The 23,587-nt window shown below is 47.0% G+C and overlaps 1 protein-coding gene across 6 annotated transcripts in view; it reads left to right on the top strand.

The window, feature by feature from the left end:
• Positions 1 to 23,587, top strand: part of DNM3 (dynamin 3) — a 422,060-nt gene that overhangs the window by 312,207 nt on the left and 86,266 nt on the right. For 4 of the 6 annotated variants that reach the window (XM_056523256.1, XM_056523254.1, XM_056523257.1 and 1 more), the window contains exons 16-17: positions 9,292 to 9,506; positions 12,369 to 12,599. In XM_056523256.1, the coding sequence (XP_056379231.1) occupies positions 9,292 to 9,506; positions 12,369 to 12,599 (446 nt within the window). Of the gene's footprint in view, positions 1 to 9,291; positions 9,507 to 12,368; positions 12,616 to 23,587 lie in introns of all 6 variants that reach the window. The other 2 variants (XM_056523258.1, XM_056523259.1) reach the window with 1 other exon arrangement.

Raw genomic sequence — 23,587 nt, forward strand, 5'->3', positions numbered from 1 at the left:
GAAGTAGGACTCAAAAGCTTACTTACCATAATTGGGGGGAGGTAGAACTCACAGGCTTTCTCTACAAGTGGTTGGTGGTAGAAGGACTCACAGGCTTTCTCTATGAATGGATGGAGGAAGAAGGACTTACATGGTTTCTTTATACCTGACTAGATGAAGAAGGACTCAGACTTTCTCTATGAGTGGGTGAGGGGAGCAGGACTTGCAGGCTTTCTCTGGGAATGATTGGAGGTAGTAGATTTCTATGAGTGGGTGGGGAAGAAGGACTCACACTCTCTATGAGTGGGTGGGGGAGTAGGACTTACAGGCTTTCTTTATTAGTGGATGGGGAAGAAGGACTCACAGGATTTATGTATAAATTGTTGGGCGAGGCAGGACTCACAGGCTTTCTCTATGAGTGGGTGGGAGAGTAGGACTCACAGGCTTTCTCTATGAGTGGGTGGGAGAGTAGGACTCACAGGCTTTCTCTATGAGTGGGTGGGAGAGTAGGACTCACAGGCTTTCTTTATATGTGGATGGGGGAAGCAGGACTCACAGACAGCATGTATTGGCATTTTAATAGCTATTTAAGAGAAAGTAATCAAATTATAGAAAACTATATGTAGTGAGGGTGTGATATGGGCAGATGGAATTACCCTAGGGGCAGATGGCATTAACCCATTGTGTTTGTGACGCCAGGGCTTGGTTTATCCTCTACACCACCCGAAGGAATACTGCTGGATCCCGGGCTAGGCACGGGGCAAATAATGACTCCGACGCCAAGCTACGGGACAACGGCAGCTTTACTGAGTCAGACAGATGTAACAGTCTATACAGCTTGGCTAGGTCCACAGAGGTGACCAGTCACTTTAGAGACCTTAGGGCTTGCTGTGACTTATAGTGGACTTGGACAATATAGATGCAGGCCAAACTGACATGAGACAGGTTGACTTGGACTGACTTGACTATGACAGACTATGACTGACTTCACCCCTTCTGTAGCTTACCAGGCTTTGACTTGACCTGTGGGGCAATGGACTTGAGAATCCGTGGCTGCTGGACTGACTTTAGGCCTCCTCTGGACTCCAGACACCTAGGACTTCACCTCACTGCAACTCAGCATACAAGAAAGTAAGAGCTAAGAGAGAGAACTAGCTCCTCCCTGGACTTATATGGGGGAAACCAGGAGGGGTCCCATAGGTTACCCTCAGGTCACATGGTCACTGACACCTCACTGGGTTACAATCACATGACATCAGGTTAATCACATGTCAACTGTTCTTAAAGCTATAACACATTACAGGTATATTCCAGGAGATAACACACATACAAATTAATATGCAAGGGGAACAGATGCAGGGGGCCCCAGGGGACACTGTATGGAGTCTGCCTAACAGGACAGTAAGGGTACAGGGGTGCAACTCCTGTACTGGGCCACCACATATATATCTCTGAACATATCCCCCTGTCATTTGGAGACCTCACATGAGGTTGCATACGAGATCTGATCAATTTAATAAGGTATCATGATTACTTAGGTATTATATTGTATATCCTAATACCGTATATACTCGAGTATAAGCCGACCCGAATATAAGCCGAGGCCCCTAATTTCACCCCAAAAACCCAGGAAAAGTTATTGACTCGACTATAAGCCTAGGGTGGGAAATACATCATCCCCCCTGTCATCATCCAGACCCCCGTCATTAACACCCTCATCATCATCACCCTGTCATCATCCCCCTCGTCATCATCCCCCCATGTCATCGTCCAGACCCCAGTCATCATACCCCCCCCCCCCCTTCATCATCGCCGCCTGTCAATCCCTTCATTAGTGGTCTTCAACCTGCGGACCTCCAGATGTTGCAAAACTACAACTCCCAGCATGCCCGGACAGCCATCGGCTGTCCGGGCATGCTGGGAGTTGTAGTTTTGAAACCTAACGAGGTCCGCAGGTTGAAGACCACTGCGGCCTTTGTCATCATCCAGACCTCCCTTTAGTTTTCTACTCACCTCCCCTCGGTGGAAAGGAAGGGTGAGCTGGTCTGGGCCATCTATGCTGCAGGGACCGTCCGATGGGGAGGGTTAGTCGTTCCGGGCTCTACATTTTCACCGGGGGGCCCTCTTCTCCGCACTCCGGGCCCGGCCCCGGACTAGTGACGTTGCCTTGACGACGAGGCACAGGGTCGTTCATGCGCGTCAATGTGCATCGTCGTCAACGCAACATCACTAGTCCGGGGCCGGGCCCGGAGTGCGGAGAAGAGGGCCCCCCGGTGAAAATGGAGAGCCCGGAACGACTAACCCTCCCCATCGGACAGTCCCTGCAGCATAGATGGCCCGGACCAGCTCACCCTTCCTTCCCACCGAGGGGAGGTGAGTAGAAAACTAAAGGGGGGGGGGGGGGTCTGGATGATGACGAAGGCCGCAGTGATCTTCAACCTGCGGACCTCCATAGGTTTCAAAACTACAACTCCCAGCATGCCCGGACAGCCGATGGCTGTCCGGGCATGCTGGGAGTTGTAGTTTTGCAACATCTGGAGGTCCACAGGTTGAAGACCACTGAGAAGGGATTGACAGGCGGAGAGTTCACTCGAGTATAAGCCGGGGGGGGGGGGGGGGGGGGGCGTTTTCAGCACGAAAAATCGTGCTGAAAAACTCGGCTTATACTCGAGTATATACAGTATCTATAATTTCATGTTCAAAAAGTCTAAATATAAAATTTGTTATAAATTCCACAAAGTTTTGCCAATCTTGAATTTTTTATTTTATTTTAATAATTCTAATTGTTTTGTATTATATATAGTGACTGTAGGCATATGTTTATAGCCGGTCTATATGTATTCATAACAGGGAAAGAAAAGTATACAGAGAATGTGCAAAATGTATATTTATATATAGAAAACTCCAAGTGAAATACATGAAGAACAAAAGGAAATCTATAGCCTGGGGGAGGGGGTCTCAGGTGGGGTCTGGTGAATACAATCCCAGTTAACATGCCGCCGGTTTATATGGAATTCCTCTGGAAGGCGCACGTGTATGTATTCAATTAAATGTCACATCGGAGGTGATGGAGACAGTAGGCAGGATCGGCAAACAAGTGTGTCCAGTGTTATAAGGAACATGTGTTCTCGAAATGCGCCCAATCCCCCAATTTAGCTTTGTTTAAAGAAGTTCTTGAAAAAAAAACATTGAACTTGCCCGGGTTTTATTTTTTTTTCCTTTGTGAGGAGAAATCTTTGCTGTGACTGTATTTCTAGTCCTCCAGTTTTAAAAACAGGAAAAACTCATTCACAACTTTTCTGCTATATGACATGTTTAGTCTGTATATATATTTATGTATAGTTATAATATATAGATATATAGTTATTCATAGTTATATAGTTATGTATTGTTATAAAATAAATAGTAATGTATAGTTATAACTATACATTACTATATATACTATAACTATGAATAACTACCATATATACTCGAGTATAAGCCGACCCGAATATAAGCCGAGGCCCCTAATTTCACCCCCAAAACCCAGGAAAAGTTATTGACTCGACTGTAAGCCTAGGGTGGGAAATACATCATCCCCCCCCTGTCATCATCCAGACCCCGTCATCATCCCCCCCTGTCATCATCCCCCCCTGTCATCATCCAGACCCCTTCATCATCCCCCTCTGTCATCATCCCCCCCTGTCATCATCCAGACCCCGTCATCATCCCCCTCTGTCATCATCCCCCCCTGTCATCATCCAGACCCCCGTCATCATCCCCCTCTGTCATCATCCCCCCCTGTCATCATTCAGACCCCCATCATTAACACCCCGTCATCATCACCCTGTCATCATCCACTTCGTCATCATCCCCCCCCCCCTTCATCATCACCGCCTGTCAATTCATCAGTGGTCTTCAACCTGCGGACCTCCAGATGTTGCAAAACTACAACTCCCAGCATGCCCGGACATGCTGGGAGTTGTAGTTTTGAAACATCTGGAGGTCCGCAGGTTGAAGACCACTGCGGCCTTCGTCATCATCCAGACCCCCTTTAGTTTTCCACTCACCTCCCCTCGGTGGGAAGGAAGGGTGAGCTGGTTCGGGCCATCTATGCTGCAGGGACCGTCCGGTGGGGAGGGTTAGTCGTTCCGGGCTGTCCATCTTCACCGGGCCGGCCACGGACTAGTGACGTTGCCTTGACAATGACGCACAGGGATGTTCATGCGCAGGGACGTCACGGACGTCTGCTGCGCACGGACGTCCCTGTGCATCGTCGTCAAGGCAACGTCACTAGCCAGGGGCCGGGCCCGGAGCAGAGAAGAGACCCCCCCCGGTGAAAATGGACAGCCCGGAACTACTAACCCTCCCCACCAGATGGTCCCTGCAGCATAGATGGCCCGGACCAGCTCACCCTTCCTTTCCACTGAGGGGAGGGGAGTAGAAAACTAAAGGGGGTCTGGATGATGACGAAGGCCGCAGTGGTCTTCAACCGGCGAACCTCCAGAGGTTACAAAACTACAACACCCAGCATGCATAGACAGCCGATGGCTGTCCGGGCATGCTGGGAGTTGTAGTTTTGCAACATCTGGAGGTCCGCTGGTTGAAGACCACTGAGAAGGGATTGACAGGCGGAGAGTTCACTCGAGTATAAGCCGAGGGGGGGGGGGGGAGGATGCGTTTTCAGCACGAGTATATACGAGATAGATATATATATATATATATATATATATATATATATATATGTATATTACAACTATACATAATATTATAAATATATTATAACTATATATTACTATATATATTATAACTATGAATAACTATATATATATTATAATATATATATATATATATATATAAAATTATGTATAGTTATAATATATATAGTTATTCATAGGTATAATATATAGTAATGTATATTTATAATATATATATCATTTCATGTATAGTTATATATAGTTATTCATAGATATAATATATAGTAATGTATAGTTATAATGTATATAGTAATGTATAGTTATAATATATAGTAATGTATAGTTATAATGTATATAGTAATGTATAGTTATAATATATAGTAATGTATAGTTATAATGTATATAGTAATGTATAGTTTTAATATATATAGTTATTCATAGTTATATTGTATATAGTAATGTATTGTTATAAAGACAAAAAAGGAAAGCAGCACATCCCATTAGTTGGTAATGTCCATAGATTGGTGCACACGGAACCTGGAGCCCGGGTCAAAGACTCGTTCGCTTCAGACAGGGAAAAGGATCTCTCCACAGCACCCAATACAGCAAACGGGAAGTTTACTCCATAAAATGTGTCTTCACAAAAGCAGCGATGTTTCGGCCAGCTCAACCTGACCTTTCTCAAGCGTGAAATAGACCATGTTAGCTGGCCGGAACGTCGCTGCTTTTGTGAAGACACATTTTATGGAATAAACTTCCCATTTTGGTGCTGTGGAGAGATCCTTTCTCATTTTTTATGTATTGTTATAATATATATATAGTTAGGTTTAGTTGTAGTCTTTGATCCTTAGGCACTCCTATATATATTGTATAGGGTAAGATTTATCAAAGCCTGTGTAGAGGAGGAGCGGAAACCAATCAGATAGCTGCTTTCATTTTTCGGAGACCTTTTTAAAAGTGAAAGCAGCACTCTGGTTGCTATGGGCAACTGCACCCCTCTTCCTTTGAACAGTATTTGATAAATCTCCCCCATAGTGTCCAGGTGTTAGTGCAAATAATTGTGACCTGGGGACAGTGGGGACTTGGAACACATCTGTCCGTGTCAGGAACCGTCCAGGGCAGGAACAAATCCAAATGTCCCTGTTTGATCTGACTTCCCTCCAATACGCACAATCACTGTTATATTAAAACTTAACATTTATTTAACATTTATCCCTCACACCTATTGCCCCCTTTTCTCCTTTAAGATAAATCGCATTTTGATAATATTTGATTATGGGTTATATTTATCCGTGACCAGTGTCACCACATATCAATAGAGAAACAGATACAGATCTAAGGAGTAATCGAATATTATCAAAATGCGACTTATCTTAAAGGAGAAAAGGGGGCAATAGGTGTGAGGGATTAGGGAAAAGGGGAAGGGCCTTGGATAAGTGGCCCCTACCTATAATACCCTATCATACGTCCCTTACTCTACTTCTAATCCTAGGCGGAGTGTGACACCCTGATAAGGGCATCACACTCTGCCTAGGATTAGGGGTAGAGTAATGCCCTGATATGGTCGGCCCCGCACTAGAACCTAACCCTCCTCTAACCTACAATAACCCTAAATAGAGACAATGAGGGATTTATGATGCTCTCTTTCTTACTAGAAGGGAGACTGCCTATATTTGTGACGCCAGGGCACCGTTAGCCTATACACGGGCCGAAGTGGGGACAGCTTCTCCTGGGCCAGACACAGGGGTATGAAACACACCGACGACAGGTTACGGATAACTGTCTTTTACTGAGCAGATGCAGATGGTATTACGCACAGTACAGAGCAGAGTAGAAGGGATGCAGTGTAACCCTTTGTGAGCCCTGTTGCCTGGCTGGGACTTATGGTGCTTTTCACCCACTTGAATAATATTGACTTGAGATTAGTGACTCGTAGATTTCCCACGCTGACTAGGGTTCTGACATGGTCCAATCACCACCAGGGCTTCACTCATCACTGTACGGGGGGGGGGGGGGGGGGGGGGGAACACTTGCAGAATTGCAGGGCTGACTAGAATATATGTTCTTAGGTTTCCCTCAAGATTTCTCCACACACGTCTTCCTCTTCCTTTCAAAACTGTTCTCAGATTCAGCACTCAGGCTAGACTGGGGCAACTCCTCCTCCCCCCCCCTACACTATATAGCGACAATTTAGGGGTTCCCATTGGGCAGACAAGATCACCTGGCTAACACTGCTCCTCTTGCTCTTAAAGCTACAGTACATACATTACATAATACACAATGAATACAGTAGATATTATAAGGTGCTGGGACATATTGAAACATAATGAATGTTGTCACAGTGGGCCCAAAACAAGAGCCACAGGCATGCCCAAGGAGATCCGCAGCCCACAGGACAGCCTTTAGACACCATAAATATACATAGCAATAAATGACCCACAGAGACAATATATAGCCTATATTGATCAATAGCAAAAAATAGTGTGGTGTCCCGGTACAGGACCTTGTCCTGTCCCTTGTATTAAGTCCCCTCAGCTAGAGCTCCTTCATTTCCACAGGGCTCTCCTGCAGGGCTTGCCCCTTGGTTGCCTTATATCAATGTATTTTGTATAGGTATAATAAATGTATAGGACCTTCCCAGGTCATGTGATCTACAGTTGTGAATGTACATATGATTAAGGACCTTCCTGGGTCATGTGATGTACCCAGAGTTCAATGGGTTCAGGACTTACAGGTTTGCTGGCCAATGAGCTTAGTCCAGCCCTGTATTATATTAAGGGCTGTGGTCTGTAAATTCTCTCTCTTGTTCCTGCACTCTCTTGAGACCTGCACATTAAAGAAGCACAATCAGCACATCTTCAATCTCATCTCAACTAGGGCAAAGCCTTAAGAACCAGCAGACACTAAATCCGTGAGTTATAAAGCTCAATCCTACAAATCCTGTGTGACTACTATTCTACTCAAATCTTATAATTAGTAGCACAGTGGCCTGCTTAAAGCTCATTACTATCCTTAATTGACTTACAAGTTGGATTCCATGTTATGTTTGTAAATGATAAATTAAAAAAAAAAATTAAAATTTAAAAAAAGCTCATTACTATCAGTCCCAGCAAAGCCTGTGAGGAACCTGCATCCCGGTTACCTCGAGAGAAACTGTTTAATTGTAAAGACTGTTGCATAAAAGTTAAAGTTTCCAGTTATCTCATAAAATCTGCTGTGGACATTCCGTTTATTATCCCTGCCGTTTTTGGGCCGGTTGGCGGCAGAACCTCTTATACTAAGCAAACCGCACCCTGGTGTCAAGACAATTAAGGGTTAATACCACCAGACCCTTCATTCGCCATTGCAACACCCCAGACACCACAACAGTATCACAGGTGATAGAGTCTGACTCAAGAACTGTAAGAAATAATAGAATTACAAAGATAAGCACACGACTAATCCAAGCAGATATCAGTGTAAATGATACAAAAACAGGAAAAAGTATCCCGACAGGTCTATAATTCTGAATGTCAATAAACCCAACAGACCTGCCACTGGGAAACGTATGGGATATATGATCAGTCACATGTAAGGTGCATATTATAAAGTGCAAACAGACTAGACCATTGTCTCATGGATAAATACCATCAGTCTCCACATACAAGGGAAATTCACTCAAAGTGCATGATATAAGGTGCAAATCAAATTTATCTGCTCTCTATATGTCTGTGCTGCTAATCCCGACGTGTTTCCAGCCCCAATTCATCAGGGGACGATGATAGTGGGCTCTGCTGGTACATGTTATCCCGCAATGGGATGATGGGCGATCAAAGGAGACCTGCTTGTGGTAGGGCAGGAACAAATTCCCATAACAAACCTCTCCTGCTCTGGACAGTTCCTGACATGGACATAGGTGGCAGCAGAGAGCACTGTGGTCAGTGCTGTGAAGTACTGGAATGATTAAATGGGCACACTCATTAAAATTAATTTTTGCTATTGCACTCCTTATGGTTAATAAGCAAAATCTTTCTTATGTAATCTTTCTTTGTTAAAAAAAAAAAAAGAAGTTTTCTATGTTTTATTTGTATTTAAAAAAGCTGCCACTAGGTGTCTCCCTACTTGTCCAGAGCACATTTTCCTCCATCTTTGGACTCCTGCTGGCCTGGCAGAAGTCCAACATAAGGAAATACTGAGGGTGTGTGTGTGTGCAGCCTTAGCCAATCATAGCTCATCTCACACTGAACTGCTCTGGGCTGTGTGTAGCAGAGTGAGGGAGGAAGTTCTCCCCTGTATGGCTTCAAATGATGTCACGCCTGCTGGGGAACGCCCCTTCCCAGTCTGTGAATCTGACAGACACTGAGCAGAAAATACAGAACAATATCAAGGTAGAAAACTAAAAAATAATAACAATAAAGGCAGGGGGCGTGGTTTATCATGATGGAGGCAGTGACCTGGGAGGATTGTAAAATGTAACAAGATCATGAGAGGTTCTCTTTAAGATTTTTACATAGAAGTACTGTAATTTTTAAATCTATATAGCTTTCTGGCACCGTTTGAAATAAAAATTCCCTACGGAGTACCACTTTAAAAAAGAACAATGGCTGCTGGGATGTGAGATGGGGTACATGTTTAAATTCATTGTGCTCATTTACAGGTCCGAAAATTCATACGTGGCGAGTTACTGGCCCACCTGTGCTCTTCAGAGGATCAGGACACTTTGATGGATGAATTATCTGAGCAGCAGCAGCAAGAAGAGACGCTAAAGGTGGAGCGGAGTGCGCAAGAAGCTGCGCAGAATATCGGCGATAACAGCGCATACACCGGGCTCTCCCCATCATCGCCTTCTGAAGACAACACCTGGATTCACCGGTACAGAATATTACTGAGAATATGAACTTGAATTATTGTTAACCTTTAAAAACATTTTCTTTTAAATTAACTGGTGCCAGAAAAATAAACAGATTTGTAAATTACTTCTATTAAAAAAATCCCAATCCTTCCAGTACTTATCAGCTGCTGTATAATACACAGGAAGTTCTTTTCTTTTTGAATTTCCTTTCTGCCTGACCACAATGCTCTCTGCTGACACCTCTGTCCATATCAGGAACTGTCCAGAGCAGGAGAGGTTTGCTATGGGGATTTGCTCCTACTCTGGACAGTTCCTAAAACAGACAGAGGTGTCAGCAGAGATCACTGTCGTCCGACAGAAAGGAAATTCAAAAAGAAAAGAACTTCCTGTGTATTATACAGCAGCTGATAAGTACTGGAAGGATTGGGATTTTTTTTAATAGACGTCATTTACAAATAAGTTTAACTTTCTGGCACCAGTTGATTTAAAGGAAACTGTTTTCCAGTGGAGTACCCCTTTAAAGACATCACCAATTTTTCGGAATTCCTTCCTTCAAGATCAGTGGTCTCAAACTGTGGCCCTCCAGATTTTGCAAAACTTCAACTCCCAGCATGCCCGGACAGCCGTTGGCTGTCCGGGCATGCTGGGAGTTGAAGTTTTGCAACATCTGGAGGGCCACAGTTTGAGACCACTGTTCTAGAACAATGGTCCCCAACCCAGTCCCCAAGGCCCACCATCATTCCAGTTTTTTTTTAGTTACCCCATAGGAATAGAATAGGAAAAAATCCTGGACTTTTGGTGGAGCCTTGAGGACTGGGTTGGGGACCACTATTCTAGAAAGTCAGCTGATCAGAGGGTATGCTGGTAGTGGTAGAGAACCCCTAGTTGTAATCTGTGTGGTAACCTGGCAGCCAATGTCTATTTCTTTCCAACAGCGACACCACAGGAGAAGTGAAACATTGCATGGTGCCTGTTGAAATCAATGGTCTGTCCATGTAACGCAAAGGCGTGTGGGGTCCTCCGGAAGAGGAGACGCTCTTTGTAACCTTTCTGTACTCCATACCCCAGCTCATAGATATGGGGGCCCCCCTCATTATTATACTATGGTTGGATTTCAAGGCCCTATTCAGGCAATCCGTCTTTCTCTATCACATTGCCGTCAGGCTCCGCTATATGGAGCTCCGTTGGCAATTCTGTCAAAATGATGGGAGTTTAGCGGAGAAAAAAATAGTGCAAGCACCATGTTTTTTCTCTCCTGTAAACGGCCAGATCCCTGATGGACCCAATTCAGGTCAGTGTGATCTGCCAGTGGTGAACCGGTGGAGTCAGTTGTGCTCCGCCCCGCTTTGGGGGCTGTCCTGCACAATAAAAGAACCGGACAGACCCAGAACGGGACGGAGAACCACAGAAAATAACTTTTGATGTGTCCCAGAAACACGTCAAAAGTTTTGATTGATCAGGATGTGAAAACCCCACCGACCGTTAGAAAAAGAAGGGAGAATTATAAGTCTATGGAGCCCATCTATACCGATAGCTAGAATGAGCAAGGAGAAGCGCTCAGCTGTGTGCTTCACTCCCTGCCTCTCTGCAATTTCCATCCAGTTACAGAAGCTGAGCTCCATTATAAGTCTATGGTAGGGATGTAAGAAAAAAATAGATTTGCGCGATTATTGCGATTTTTCACTTGGCGATACTGAATGGATTCAAAGTATTTTTGAATCGATCCTATTAGGGATGTGGAATTTGTATCTCCTGACGCCCGGAACAGCATGTCCCGGCCATCAGGAGATACAAATTCCACATTTGTGGAGCCGGGCAGGCTGGATCTGACGCGGTGTCGCTCTGGGTGTATGGAGCGGGCTCCGACTCGTGCCCGCTCTGTACTCTGTGGCCCCCGGCTGATTTCAGTAGCTGGGGGCCGCTGATGCATCACCGCTGCTAATAGCCAGCATGCGGCGCTCAGAGGAGTGTATGGAGCGGGCTCTGGACTCGTGCCCGCTCCATACTCTACAGCCCCCGGCTGTTCTCAGTAGCCGGGGGCTGCCGCTAATAGCCAGCATGCGGCGATCGCTGCATCTAGCTATTAACCCTTTAGATCACCGCTGTGAAAGCTGACAGCGGCATCTAAAGGGATCTGTGAATGCTCCCTGGTGGGATAGTGGAGTGGAGTGGATCGCCCCCCCCCCCCCCGCAGTGCGATTGCGGGCGGGTGATCCACTGTAGAGGTAGCCGGAGGGCTTACCTCTGCTTCCTGCTGTCCCGTGGCTCTGTCATTGATAGAGCCTGGCTGGACTAGGCTCTATCAATGGATCACAGATAAATGGAGTTCAATAGAACTCTATTCATCTGTCTGAGGAATCTAATGATTCCTCCTCAAAGTCTAAGAAAGTGTATAAAAAATAAAGTTTTAATAAAAGTGTAAAAGACATTGTTTTTGAGACAGAATCGGGATATATCGCAATGTATGTTCACCTAGACGGTACTGCGATATATTTCGGGATATATCGAATCGCCACACTGGTATCGCGATTCGAATCGTATCGCCAAATTCTTGGCGATTCACACCCCTAGTCTATGGAGCCCATCCAGTACAATTGGATGAAGAAACGCAGATCCACGCCCTTCTCCTGCCTCTATCTAACAATCTGTTGGGTCTGGACACCCAGTCCCCGACCAATCAAAACTTTTGATGTGTCTCTGCGACATCAAAAGTTTTGTTAAATAACTATCCATAATTTTGTCAGATGACTCCTGGTTGGGAATACGTTCAGTGGTAACTTCTTCTGGACAAATTTAGAGAACCTGTAATGAGTTTTGCCCCAGGGTTCTGACAATTCTATTTCTACCCTTTCACTTGGTGCTTATTTGCTTTTCTTTGACAGTTCCCCATCTACGAGTCCATCATATCAGAGAAGGTCTGATCACCACGCTCTGACAGTAACACCATCACTGGCCGGCTCCATCCCTGCACCTACAATCTCATCTCCGGACTCTGAACATTCGGCCCCACCAGTACCGTCCAATCCAGGGCCTTTTCCTTGTATTAATGATCCTTTTCTGGCTCCACCACATGTCCCTTCTTGGCCATCACGTATTCCACCAGGTGTTCCAAGGTAACACACAATAAAAGTGAGTAAGGGGTTGTCTGGCAAAAGAAACAACATATGTATGGTGTCAAAGGGGGAGATTTATCAAAACCTGTGCAGAGGAAGAGTGTTGCAGTTGCCCATAGCAACCAATCAGATTGCTTCTTTCATTTTCCACAGGCCTCTTTAGAGGCCTGTGGAAAATGAAAGAAGCAATCTGATTGGTTGCTATGGGCAACTGCACCACTCTTCCTCTGCACAGGTTTTGATAAATCTCCCCCAAAATGTCTATTAAAATCACTTACTAATATAATGTTATTAGCCATAATGAAAGCAGAGCTCCCATCTTCCCCTTCTCTCCTTGATGTGAAGAGGGGAAGCTCACATTACTGCTCACTAGATTTTTCTTGTCACAGAAGTTTCCCTCAGATTAGACTCACTGCTGATTTATCTGAGAAAGGCTTCCTGCTGCCTTAAAATCTAATGAGCAGTAATATAAGGTCCTCCCTCTTCACATCACTGGTCTAGTCCTAAGCAAGCAGGAGGGGGAGAGGAAAGTGAGAAGGAGCAGACTGCTTTTGGAGAGTGTGACGGGATGTCACAGCCACAAGTCAGACAGCTCAGCTGATTAGGAAAAATCTGTGCACTAAGGCTAATAACATCATATAAGCAAGTTGCTTTATTATACTTTTTGACACCTACAAAGCTTTGTGGGAGACTGTTGTGAGTATGCTCTATGACCTGTACAGGGAGTGGCAGCTGTGATCCATCATTTCTTGAGTTTTATGGGAGAGTGTTGTTGCCATGCTTTATAACTTGTGCAGGGATTAAAGAGGTACTCCGGTGGAAAACTTTTAGTTTTTTAATCAACTGGTGCCAGAAAGTTAAACAGATTTGTAAATTGCTTCTAGTAAAAAAAAAAAAAAAAATCTTAATCCTTTCAGTACTTATTAGCTGCTGAATACTACAGAGGAAATTCATTTTTTTTTTTTTTTTTGGGAACACAGAGCTCTCTGCTGACATCATGACCACAGTGCTCTTTGCTGACACCTCTGTCCATTTTAAGAACTGTCCAGAGTAGGAGAAAGTCCCCATAGAAAACATATGCTGCTCTGGACAGTTCCTAAAATGGACAGAGATGTCAGCAGAGAGCACTGTGGTCATGATGTCAGCAGAGAGCTCTGTGTTCCAAAAAGAAAAGAATTTCCTCTGTAGTATTCAGCAGCTAATAAGTACTGGAAGGATTAAGATATTTTGATAGAAGTAATTTACAAATCTGTTTAACTTTTTGGCACCAGTTGATTTAAAAAAAAAAAAAAAAAAAAAAGTTTTCCACTGGAGTACCCCTTTAACCCCTTAATGACCAAGGACGTATATTTACGTCCTTGGCCAGCTCCTACGATATAACGCGGGTCGGTCCCAGCATGTATCTGAAGCCAGGACCCGGGGCTAATAGCACGCGGCAGCGATATTAACCCTTTAGACACGGTGTTCAAAGTTGAACACCGCGTCTAAAACGAAAGTTGCCCGGTTGCTCAGTGGGGCTGATCCGGACCACCGCAGTGAAAATGCGGTGTCCCGATCAGCTGGGACACGAGCAGAGGTCGTCTTACCTTCCTCCGGCGCGTCCCTTCGGCGATTGATTGCTCCAAGCCTGAGATGCAGGCTTGAGCCTTCGACCGCCAATAACACTGATCAATGCAAAGTTACGGCTTTGCAGTGAACAGTGTATAAGATCAGTGTGCAGTGTTATAGGTCCCTATGGGAGCTATAACACTGCAAAAAAAGTGTAAAAAAAAAGTTAATAAATGTCATTTAACCCTTTCCCTAATAAAAGTCCAAATCACCCCCTTTTTCCCATAAAAAAAAACATGTAAATAAAAATAAATATAAACATATGTGGTATCGCCGCGTGCATAAATCTCCGAACTATAAAAATATATAATTAATTAAACTGCACGGTCAATGGCGTACGCGCAAAAAATTCCAAAGTCCGAAATAACGTATTTTTGTTCACTTTTTATATCATGAAAAAATGAATAAAAAGCAATCAAAAAGTCTGATCAAACAAACATGGTACCGCTAAAAACTTCAGATCACGGCGAAAAAAATGAGTCCTCACACCGCCTCATATGCGGAAAAATAAAAAAGTTATAGGGGTCAGAAGAGGACAATTTTAAACGTATACATTTTCCTGCATGTAGTTATGATTTTTTACAGAAGTGCGACAAAATCACCTATATAAGTAGGGTATCATTTTAATCGTATGGACCTACAGAATAATAATAAGATGTCATTTTACCGAAATATGCATAGAAATTGAAGCCCCCAAAAGTTATAAAATGGCGTTTTTTCTTCAATTACATAGTTACATAGTATGGTTGAAAAAAGACATACGTCCATCAAGTCCAACCAGGGAATTGAAGGGTAGGGGTGTAAGGGGATAAGGGAAAGGGATGTAGTTTTATAATTCTGCATAAGCATTAATGTTATTTTGTTCCAGGAATGTATCTAATCCTGTTTTAAAGCTATTAATTGTTCCTGCTGTGACCAGTTCCTGAGGTAGACTGTTCCATAAATTCACAGTCCTCATGGTAAAGAAGGCGTGTCGCCCCTTTAGATTAAACCTTTTCTTCTCCAGACGGAGGGAGTGCCCCCTCGTCCTTTGGGGGGGGGTTTAACCTGGAACAGTTTTTCTCCATATTTTTTGTATGGGCCATTTATATACTTATATAAGTTTCTCATATCCCCCCTTAAACGTCTCTTCTCAAGACTAAACAATTGTAACTCCTTTAATCGCTCCTCATCACTAAGATGTTCCATGCCCCATATTAGTTTAGTCGCGCGTCTCTGCACCCTTTCCAACTCCGCAGTGTCCCTTTTATGGACAGGTGACCAAAACTGAACAGCATATTCCAGGTGAGGCCGTACCAATGCTTTATAAAGGGGGAGTATTATGTCCCTGTCCCTTGAGTCCATGCCTCTTTTGATACATGACAATATCCTGCCAGCCTTGGAAGCAGCAGCCTGACATTGTGCTATTCTGTAGTCTGTGATCTACAAGTACACCCAGATCCTTCTCTACCAGTGACTCTGCCAGTTTAATCCCCCCTAAGACATACGATGCTGCAGGTTATTAGTACCCAGATGCATAACTTTACATTTATCCACATTGAACCTCATTTGCCAAGTGGATGCCCAGACACTTAGTCTATCCAAGTCATCTTGTAACTTATGCACATCCTCTATAGACTGTACCGTGCTACAAAGCTTGGTGTCATCTGCAAAGATAGAAACAGAGCTGTTAATACCATCCTCTATATCAGTGATTCCCAACCGCGGTGCCGCGGCACACGTGTGTGCTGTTCAGCACTGCCCGTGGTGCCGCGGGATTTTGCCGTGATTTTTTTTATTTTTTACTATTATTTTTTTTTAAATGTCCCGCCCCGGCCTGACGGCGCAGGGGGGAAGGGAAGTCTGCGTGCGCACTGCGCACACAGCGTCCCCCTGCATCTCCTGCGTTTCCTGTGTTCCCCTCCGTCCCCTGCGTCTGCCGCGTGACCCGTGTTCCCCTCCTTCCCCATCTGTTCCCTGTGTCCCCCGCATCCCCCTCCTTCACTCTCCGTCTTCTGCGTCCCCCTCCGTCCCCCTCTCCCTTGCGGCGCAGTGAGCCGGATATGGTGCCCTGGGGCGGAACGAGCTGCACCTGCGCCGGACTCCCGTGCCTCCTGTGGAACTGCAAGCTGCGCGGATCGGCTTGCTTAAGGTACCGTACCCTTTCCCCCCTCTGTTCACCTTCTCAACCCTGTCTAAATCCCCCCACCGTCACCCAGGTCCACCCTCTACCCCCCCCCCCGACCCCGTCACTCATGTCCACCCCCCCCTGTCAGCCATGTCTGCCTTGTTTACCTCCCTGTCCATCTCTATCACCCATGTCCACCCCCCCTGTCACCCATGTAATCCCCCCTGTCACCCATGTAATCCCTCCCTGTCACCCATGTAATCCCCCCTGTCACCCATGTCCACCCCCCCTGTCACCCATGTCCACCCCCCCTGTCACCCATGTCCACACCCCCCTGTCACCCATGTCCACCCCCCCCCTGTCACCCATGTGCACCCCCCCTGTCACCCATGTGCACCCCCCCTGTCACCCATGTCCACCCCCCCCAGTCACCCATGTCCACCCCCCCTGTCACCCATGTCCACCCCCCTCTGTCACCCATGTCCACCCCCCCTGTCACCCTGTCAGCCATGTCCGCCTGGTCCACCTCCCTGTCCATCTCTATCACCCACGTCCACCCTCTCTGTCACCCATGTAATCCCTCCCTGTCACCCATGTAATCCCCCCCTGTCACCCATGTCCACCCCCTCAGTCACCCATGTCCACCCCCCTGTCAGCCATGTCCGCCTTGTCCACCTTCCTTTCCATCTCTATCACCCATGTCCACCCCCCCTGTCACCCATGTAATCCCTCCCTGTCACCCATGTAATCCCCCCGTCACCCATGTAATCCCCCCGTCACCCATGTCCAACCCCCTGTCACCCATGTCCACCGCCCCTGTCACCCATGTCAACCCCCCTGTCACCCATGTCCACCCCCCCCTGTCACCCATGTAATCCCTCCCTGTCACCCATGTCCACCACCCCTGTCACCCATGTCCACCCCCCCTGTCACCCATGTCCACACACCCCTGTCACCCATGTTCACCCCCCCTGTCACCCATGTCCACCCCCCCCTGTCACCCATGTCCACCCCCCCTGTCACCCATGTCCACCCCCCCTGTCAGCCATGTCCGCCTGGTCCACCTCCCTGTCCATCTCTATCACCCATGTCCACCCCCCCTATCACCCATGTAATCCCTCCCTGTCACCCATGTCCACCCCCCCTGTCAGCCATGTCCGCCTTGTCCACCCCCCCTGTTACCCATGTAATCCCTCCCTGTCACCCATGTAATCCCTCCCTGTCACCCATGTAATCCCTCCCTGTCACCCATGTCCACCCCCCCTGTCACCCATGTCCACCCCCTCTGTCACCCATGTCCACCCCCCTGTCACCCATGTCCACCCCCCAGTCACCCATGTCCACCCCCCAGTCACCCATGTCCACCCCCCAGTCACCCATGTCCACCCCCCCTAGTCACCCATGTCCACCCCCCCAAGTCACCCATGTCCACCCCCCCAGTCACCCATGTCCACCCCCCCCCAGTCACCCATGTCCACCCCCCCAGTCACCCATGTCCACCCCCCCAGTCACCCATGTCCACCCCCCCCAGTCACCCATGTCCACCCCACCCCGTCACCCATGTCCACCCCCCCGTCACCCATGTCCACCCCCCCGTCACCCATGTCCACCCCCCCCCCGTCACCCATGTAATCCCTCCCCCGTCACCCATGTCCACCCCCCTGTCACCCATGTCCACCCCCACTCTGTCACCCATGTCCACCCTCCTGTTCACCCATCTGTCCCTTTGTTACCCCAGTCCACCCCTCTCTGTCACTCCTGTCCCTCTTTTACCCCCTTGTCCACCCCTCTGACCCCCTGTCTCCCCAGTCCACCCTCCTGTCACCCATGTCCACCCCCTGTCCACCCCTCTGTCACCCCTATGCCCCTGTCACCCATGTTCACTCTTCTACACCCATCTATCACCCATGTACACTCCTCTATACCCCTCTGTCACCCATGTACACTCCTCTGTACCCCTCTGTCACCCATGTACACTCCTCTGTACCCCTCTGCCACCCATGTACACTCCTCTACACCCCTCTGTCACCCATGTACACCCCTCTGTCACCCATGTACACTCCTCTATACCCCTCTGTCACCCATGTACACTCCTCTATACCCCTCTGTCACCCATGTACACTCCTCTACACCCCTGTACACTCCTCTATACCCCTCTGTCACCCATGTACACTCCTCTACACCCCTGTACACTCCTCTACACCCCTCTGTCACCCATGTACACTCCTCTATACCCCTCTGTCACCCATGTACACTCCTCTACACCCCTCTGTCACCCAAGTACACTCCTCAACACCCCTCTGTCACCCATGTACACTCCTCTCTACCCCTCTGTCACCCATGTACACTCCTCTACACCCCTCTGTCACCCATGTACACCCATCTCTCACCCATGTACACTCCTCTACACCCCTCTGTCACCCATGTACACCCATCTATCACACATGTACACTCCTCTGTCACCCATGTACACCCATCTATCACCCATGTACACTCCTCTACAACCCTCTGTCACCCATGTACACTCCTCTACACCCCTCTGTCACCCATGTACACTCCTCTACACCCCTCTGTCACCCATGTACACCCATCTATCACCCATGTACACTCCTCTACACCCCTCTGTCACCCATGTACACTCCTCTACACCCCTCTGTCACCCATGTACACTCCTCTACACCCCTCTGTCACCCATGTACACTCCTCTACACCCCTCTGTCACCCATGTACACTCCTCAACACCCCTCTGTCACCCATGTACACTCCTCTACACCCCTCTGTCACCCATGTACATTCCTCTCTACCCCTCTGTCACCCATGTACACTCCTCTACACCCCTCTGTCACCCATGTACACTCCTCTACACCCCTCTGTCACCCATGTACACCCATCTGTCACCCATGTACACTCCTCTACACCCCTCTGTCACCCATGTACACTTCTCTACACCCCTTTGTCACCCATGTACACTCCTCTACACCCATCTGTCACCCATGTACACTCCTCTACACCCCTTTGTCACCCATGTACACCCATCTGTCACCCATGTACACTCCTCTACACCCCTCTGTCACCCATGTACACCCATCTGTCACTCATGTACACTCCTCTAAACCCCTCTGTACACTCCTCTACACCCCTGTCACCCATGTACGCTCCTCTACACCCCTGTCACCCATGTATGCTCCTCTACACCCCTGTCACCCATGTATGCTCCTCTACACCTGTCACCCATGTATGCTCCTCTACACCCCTGTCACCCATGTACGCTCCTCTATACCCCTGTCACCCATATACGCTCCTCTACACCCCTGTCACCCATGTACGCTTCTCTACACCCCTCTGTACACTCCTCTACACCCCTCTGTACACTCCTCTACACCCCTCTAAACCCCTCTGTCACCCATGTCCACCCCTCTACACCCCTCTGTCACCCATGTAAAAAAAAAAAAGAAAAAAAAGCTTGGCGCCTAATAGGTTTGTTTTGCAGGTTTAACGGTGAAGAATTGTGTGTGGAAGAAATCGTGATGATGGCCCAGACCAGATGGAGAAGAGAAGGCAACGATGCAAATTAGAGAAGATGTCATTGGTGAGTTGCTGTATAAAGCAGCACTTTAAACTACATACCCACTGATAAATAGATATAGTGTATTGCGTTTTTACCGTTTTTTCTTTTTTTTTTTTTTTCTTGCTCGTCAACCTCGATAGCGGTGCCCCGTGGAAAAAAAAATTTCCGAGGTGTGCCCCGACCCGAAAAAGGTTGGGAAACACTGCTCTATATCATCGATAAATAAATTATACAACAGCGGGCCCAGTACTGAACCTTGGGGTACACCACTAATTACCGGGGACCAATCAGAGTACGAATCATTGACCCCCACTCTCTGGGTACGATCTATGAGCCAGTGTTCAATCCAGTTACAAACTAAAGTTTCCAAACCCAAAGACCTTAACTTACCTGTCAGACGTCTATGAGGGACAGTATCAAGTACTGAACAAAATAACATTAATGCTTATGAAGAAATATAAAATCTCATCCCTTCCCCAATATCGCGCCACACCCCTACCCCTTAATTCTCTGGTTGAACTTGATGGACATATGTCTTTTTTCGACCGTACTAACTATGTAACTATGTAACTATGTAACTAAATGCTTTAGCAAAATCCAGAAACACTATATCCACAGCCATTCCTTTGTATACACAGCCCCCCTCTATATACACAGCCCCCCTCTATATACACAGCCCCCCTCTATATCCACAGCCCCCCTCTATATACACAGCCCCCCCTCTATATCCACAGCCATTCCTCTATATCCACAGCCATTCCTCTATATACAGAGCCCCCCTCTATATACACAGCCCCCCTCTATATACACAGCCCCCCTCTATATACACAGCCCCCCTCTATATCCACAGCCCCCCTCTATATACACAGCCCCCCTCTATATCCACAGCCATTCCTCTATATACAGAGCCCCCCTCTATATACACAGCCCCCCTCTATATACACAGCCCCCTTCTATATACACAGCCCCCCCTCTATATCCACAGCCCCCCTCTATATACACAGCCCCCCCTCTATATACACAGCCCCCCTCTATATACACAGCCCCCCCCTCTATATCCACAGCCATTCCTCTATATACACAGCCCCCCTCTATATACACAGCCCCCCTCTATATACACAGCCCCCCTCTATATACACAGCCATTCCTCTGTATACACAGCCCCCCTCTATATACACAGCCCCCCTCTATATACACAGCCCCCCTCTATATCCACAGCCATTCCTCTGTCAAGGCTTCTACTCACCTCTTCATAAAAGCAAATTAGATTGGTTTGACAACTTCTATCCTTAGTAAACCCATGCTGGCTATCACTTATAATACTATTATCCCCTATGTATTCCTGTATGTAATCCCTTATAAGTCCTTCAAACAATTTACCCACAATGCACGTTAGACTTACCTGTCTATAATTGCCTGGCGAAGACCTAGAGCCCTTCTTGAAGATTGGTACCACATTAGCCTTGCGCCAGTCCCTTGGCACAATACCAGACACCAGAGAATCTCTAAATATTATGAACAAGGGTACAGATATTACTGAACTTACCTCTCTAAGAACTCTTGGGTGCAATCCATCTGGCCCTGGAGATTTGCTTACATTTACTTTACTTAACTTACCTTGTACCATCTCTACATTAAGCCAGTTCAGTACATTACATGATGTGTTACCAGCACTGACCTGTACATTATGTGTTACCAGCACTGACCTGTACATGATGTGTTACCAGCACTGACCTGTACATGATGTGTTACCAGCACTGATCTGGCCAATGTCAGCTCCTTTTTCCATAGTGTATACAGAACTAAAGAACCCATTCAGTAGCTCCGCCTTCTCTTGATCGCCCGTGACAACCTCCCCATTATCATTATTAAGGGGTCCTACATGCTCTGTCCTTGTTTTTTTTGTATTTATAATTTTTATTTTTTTTATTTATAATTTTGTTGCACAATTATTATTATTTTTTTCGTTTTGCTGTAGATTTTTGGGTAAAATTACTGATGTCACTGCAAAGTAGAATTGGTGGCGCAAAAAAATAAGCCATCATATGGATTTTTAGGCGCAAAATTGAAAGGGTTCTGATTTTTAAAAGGTGAGGAGGAAAAAAAGAAAGTGCAAAAACGGAAAAACCCTGCCTCCTTAAGGGGTTAATACTGCACTATACTATAGGGAGGTGCTACTGGATCAATCCGGGCTGTCTCTGGCATTGTAAGTTGAATGCGGCTATTACAGTCCATTTTATGTCAATGTATTGTAACCTGAGGCCATTGTAACTTTAAGGATCACTTTACATAGCTACATTACAGATAAAAGTATTATATCATTTCGTTAGAGCAGTGGGTTCCGAACAGTGTGCCTCCAGCTGTTGCAAAACTACAACTCCCAGCATGCCCGGACAGCCGTTGGCTGTCCGGGCATGCTGGTGGTTGTAGTTTTGCAAGGTGAAATCTTGTCTACAGAAAGGCTTTCTATTAGTCTGTCATGCTGGGAGTTGTAGTTTTGGAACAGCTGTAGGTGCGCTGGTTGGGAAAGACTGTGTTAGAGCGGAGGACTCTGCGTCAATGACCCCTGATGAAATAATCCTGGAGGGATATAGTGAAGTCTGCTCCGAAATGTCACATTCCTCTTTCTGGTCCTTGCGGTTTATCCCAATAATTCTTCTCTGACCGAGCCCTCAGAGCTGTAGTTCCTGTCGGAGTATTATATGTCTCGCTCACACAAGAACATGTTCTTCTCGGGCCCTGCTGTCATTCCTCTGCATTTTCGGAATAGAGTTATTTCACCCCCCTTTCCCACCACCCCCTCACATTTTCCCCACTGAGACCCGTTTCTGGAATGCGAAATCCGGGCCGTGCCGCCATATATATCATCAAGAGGGAATCATTTCCATCATGCGGCATGTGACGAGTCCGAATACTTATTTAGTGATATAGTAATACTAGCTAGACAATGATATGATACTGTGAGCCCTACACTGTGTACTGCGTGCCACCCAGCTTTCCCAGTCTGCTAAAGAGAATATCTGGTAAAGACAGCCAAGTTGGAGCGCATAAAGGGGTACTACTGTGCTGACAACTTATCCCCTATCTAAAGGATAGGGGATAAGTTGTCTGATCGCGCGGGGTCCCGCCGCTGGGGACCCCCGCGATCTCGCACGCAGCATCCCGCTCTCATCAGTCCCCGGAGCGAACATCCGCTCCGGGTCTGATGACCGGGCCCAGTGGTCGTGATGTCACAGCTCTGCCCCCGTGTTACATCACGCTCTGCCACTCAATGCAAGTCTATGGCAGGGGGCAAGGCAGCTGTCTCGCCCCCTGCCATAGACTTACATTGAGGGGGCGGAGTGTGACGTCACATGGGGGCGGAGCCGTGACATCACGATACTCCGGCCCCGTGATCGGCAGTCATCAGACCCGGAGTGATGTTCGCTCTGGGGCCTGATGAGAGCGGGGTGCTGCGTGCGAGATCGCGGGGGTCCCCAGCGGCGGGACCCGGCGTGATCAGGCAACTTATGCCCTATCCTTTACATAGGGTATAAGTTGTCAACATGGTAATACCCCTTTAAGGAGGCTGGGGAAGCTGGGTGATGCGCAGTACTACGTGCAGGGCTCACAGTACTTCCCCAGCTTTCCCAGTCCCCCTGAAGAGAATATCTGTCTGGTAAAGTAGCCATATTGAAGCTCTTTTGGAGACTGGGAAAGCTGGGT

Source organism: Hyla sarda, chromosome 6, assembly GCF_029499605.1.
Source record: "Hyla sarda isolate aHylSar1 chromosome 6, aHylSar1.hap1, whole genome shotgun sequence".
Lineage (NCBI taxonomy): Eukaryota > Metazoa > Chordata > Amphibia > Anura > Hylidae > Hyla > Hyla sarda.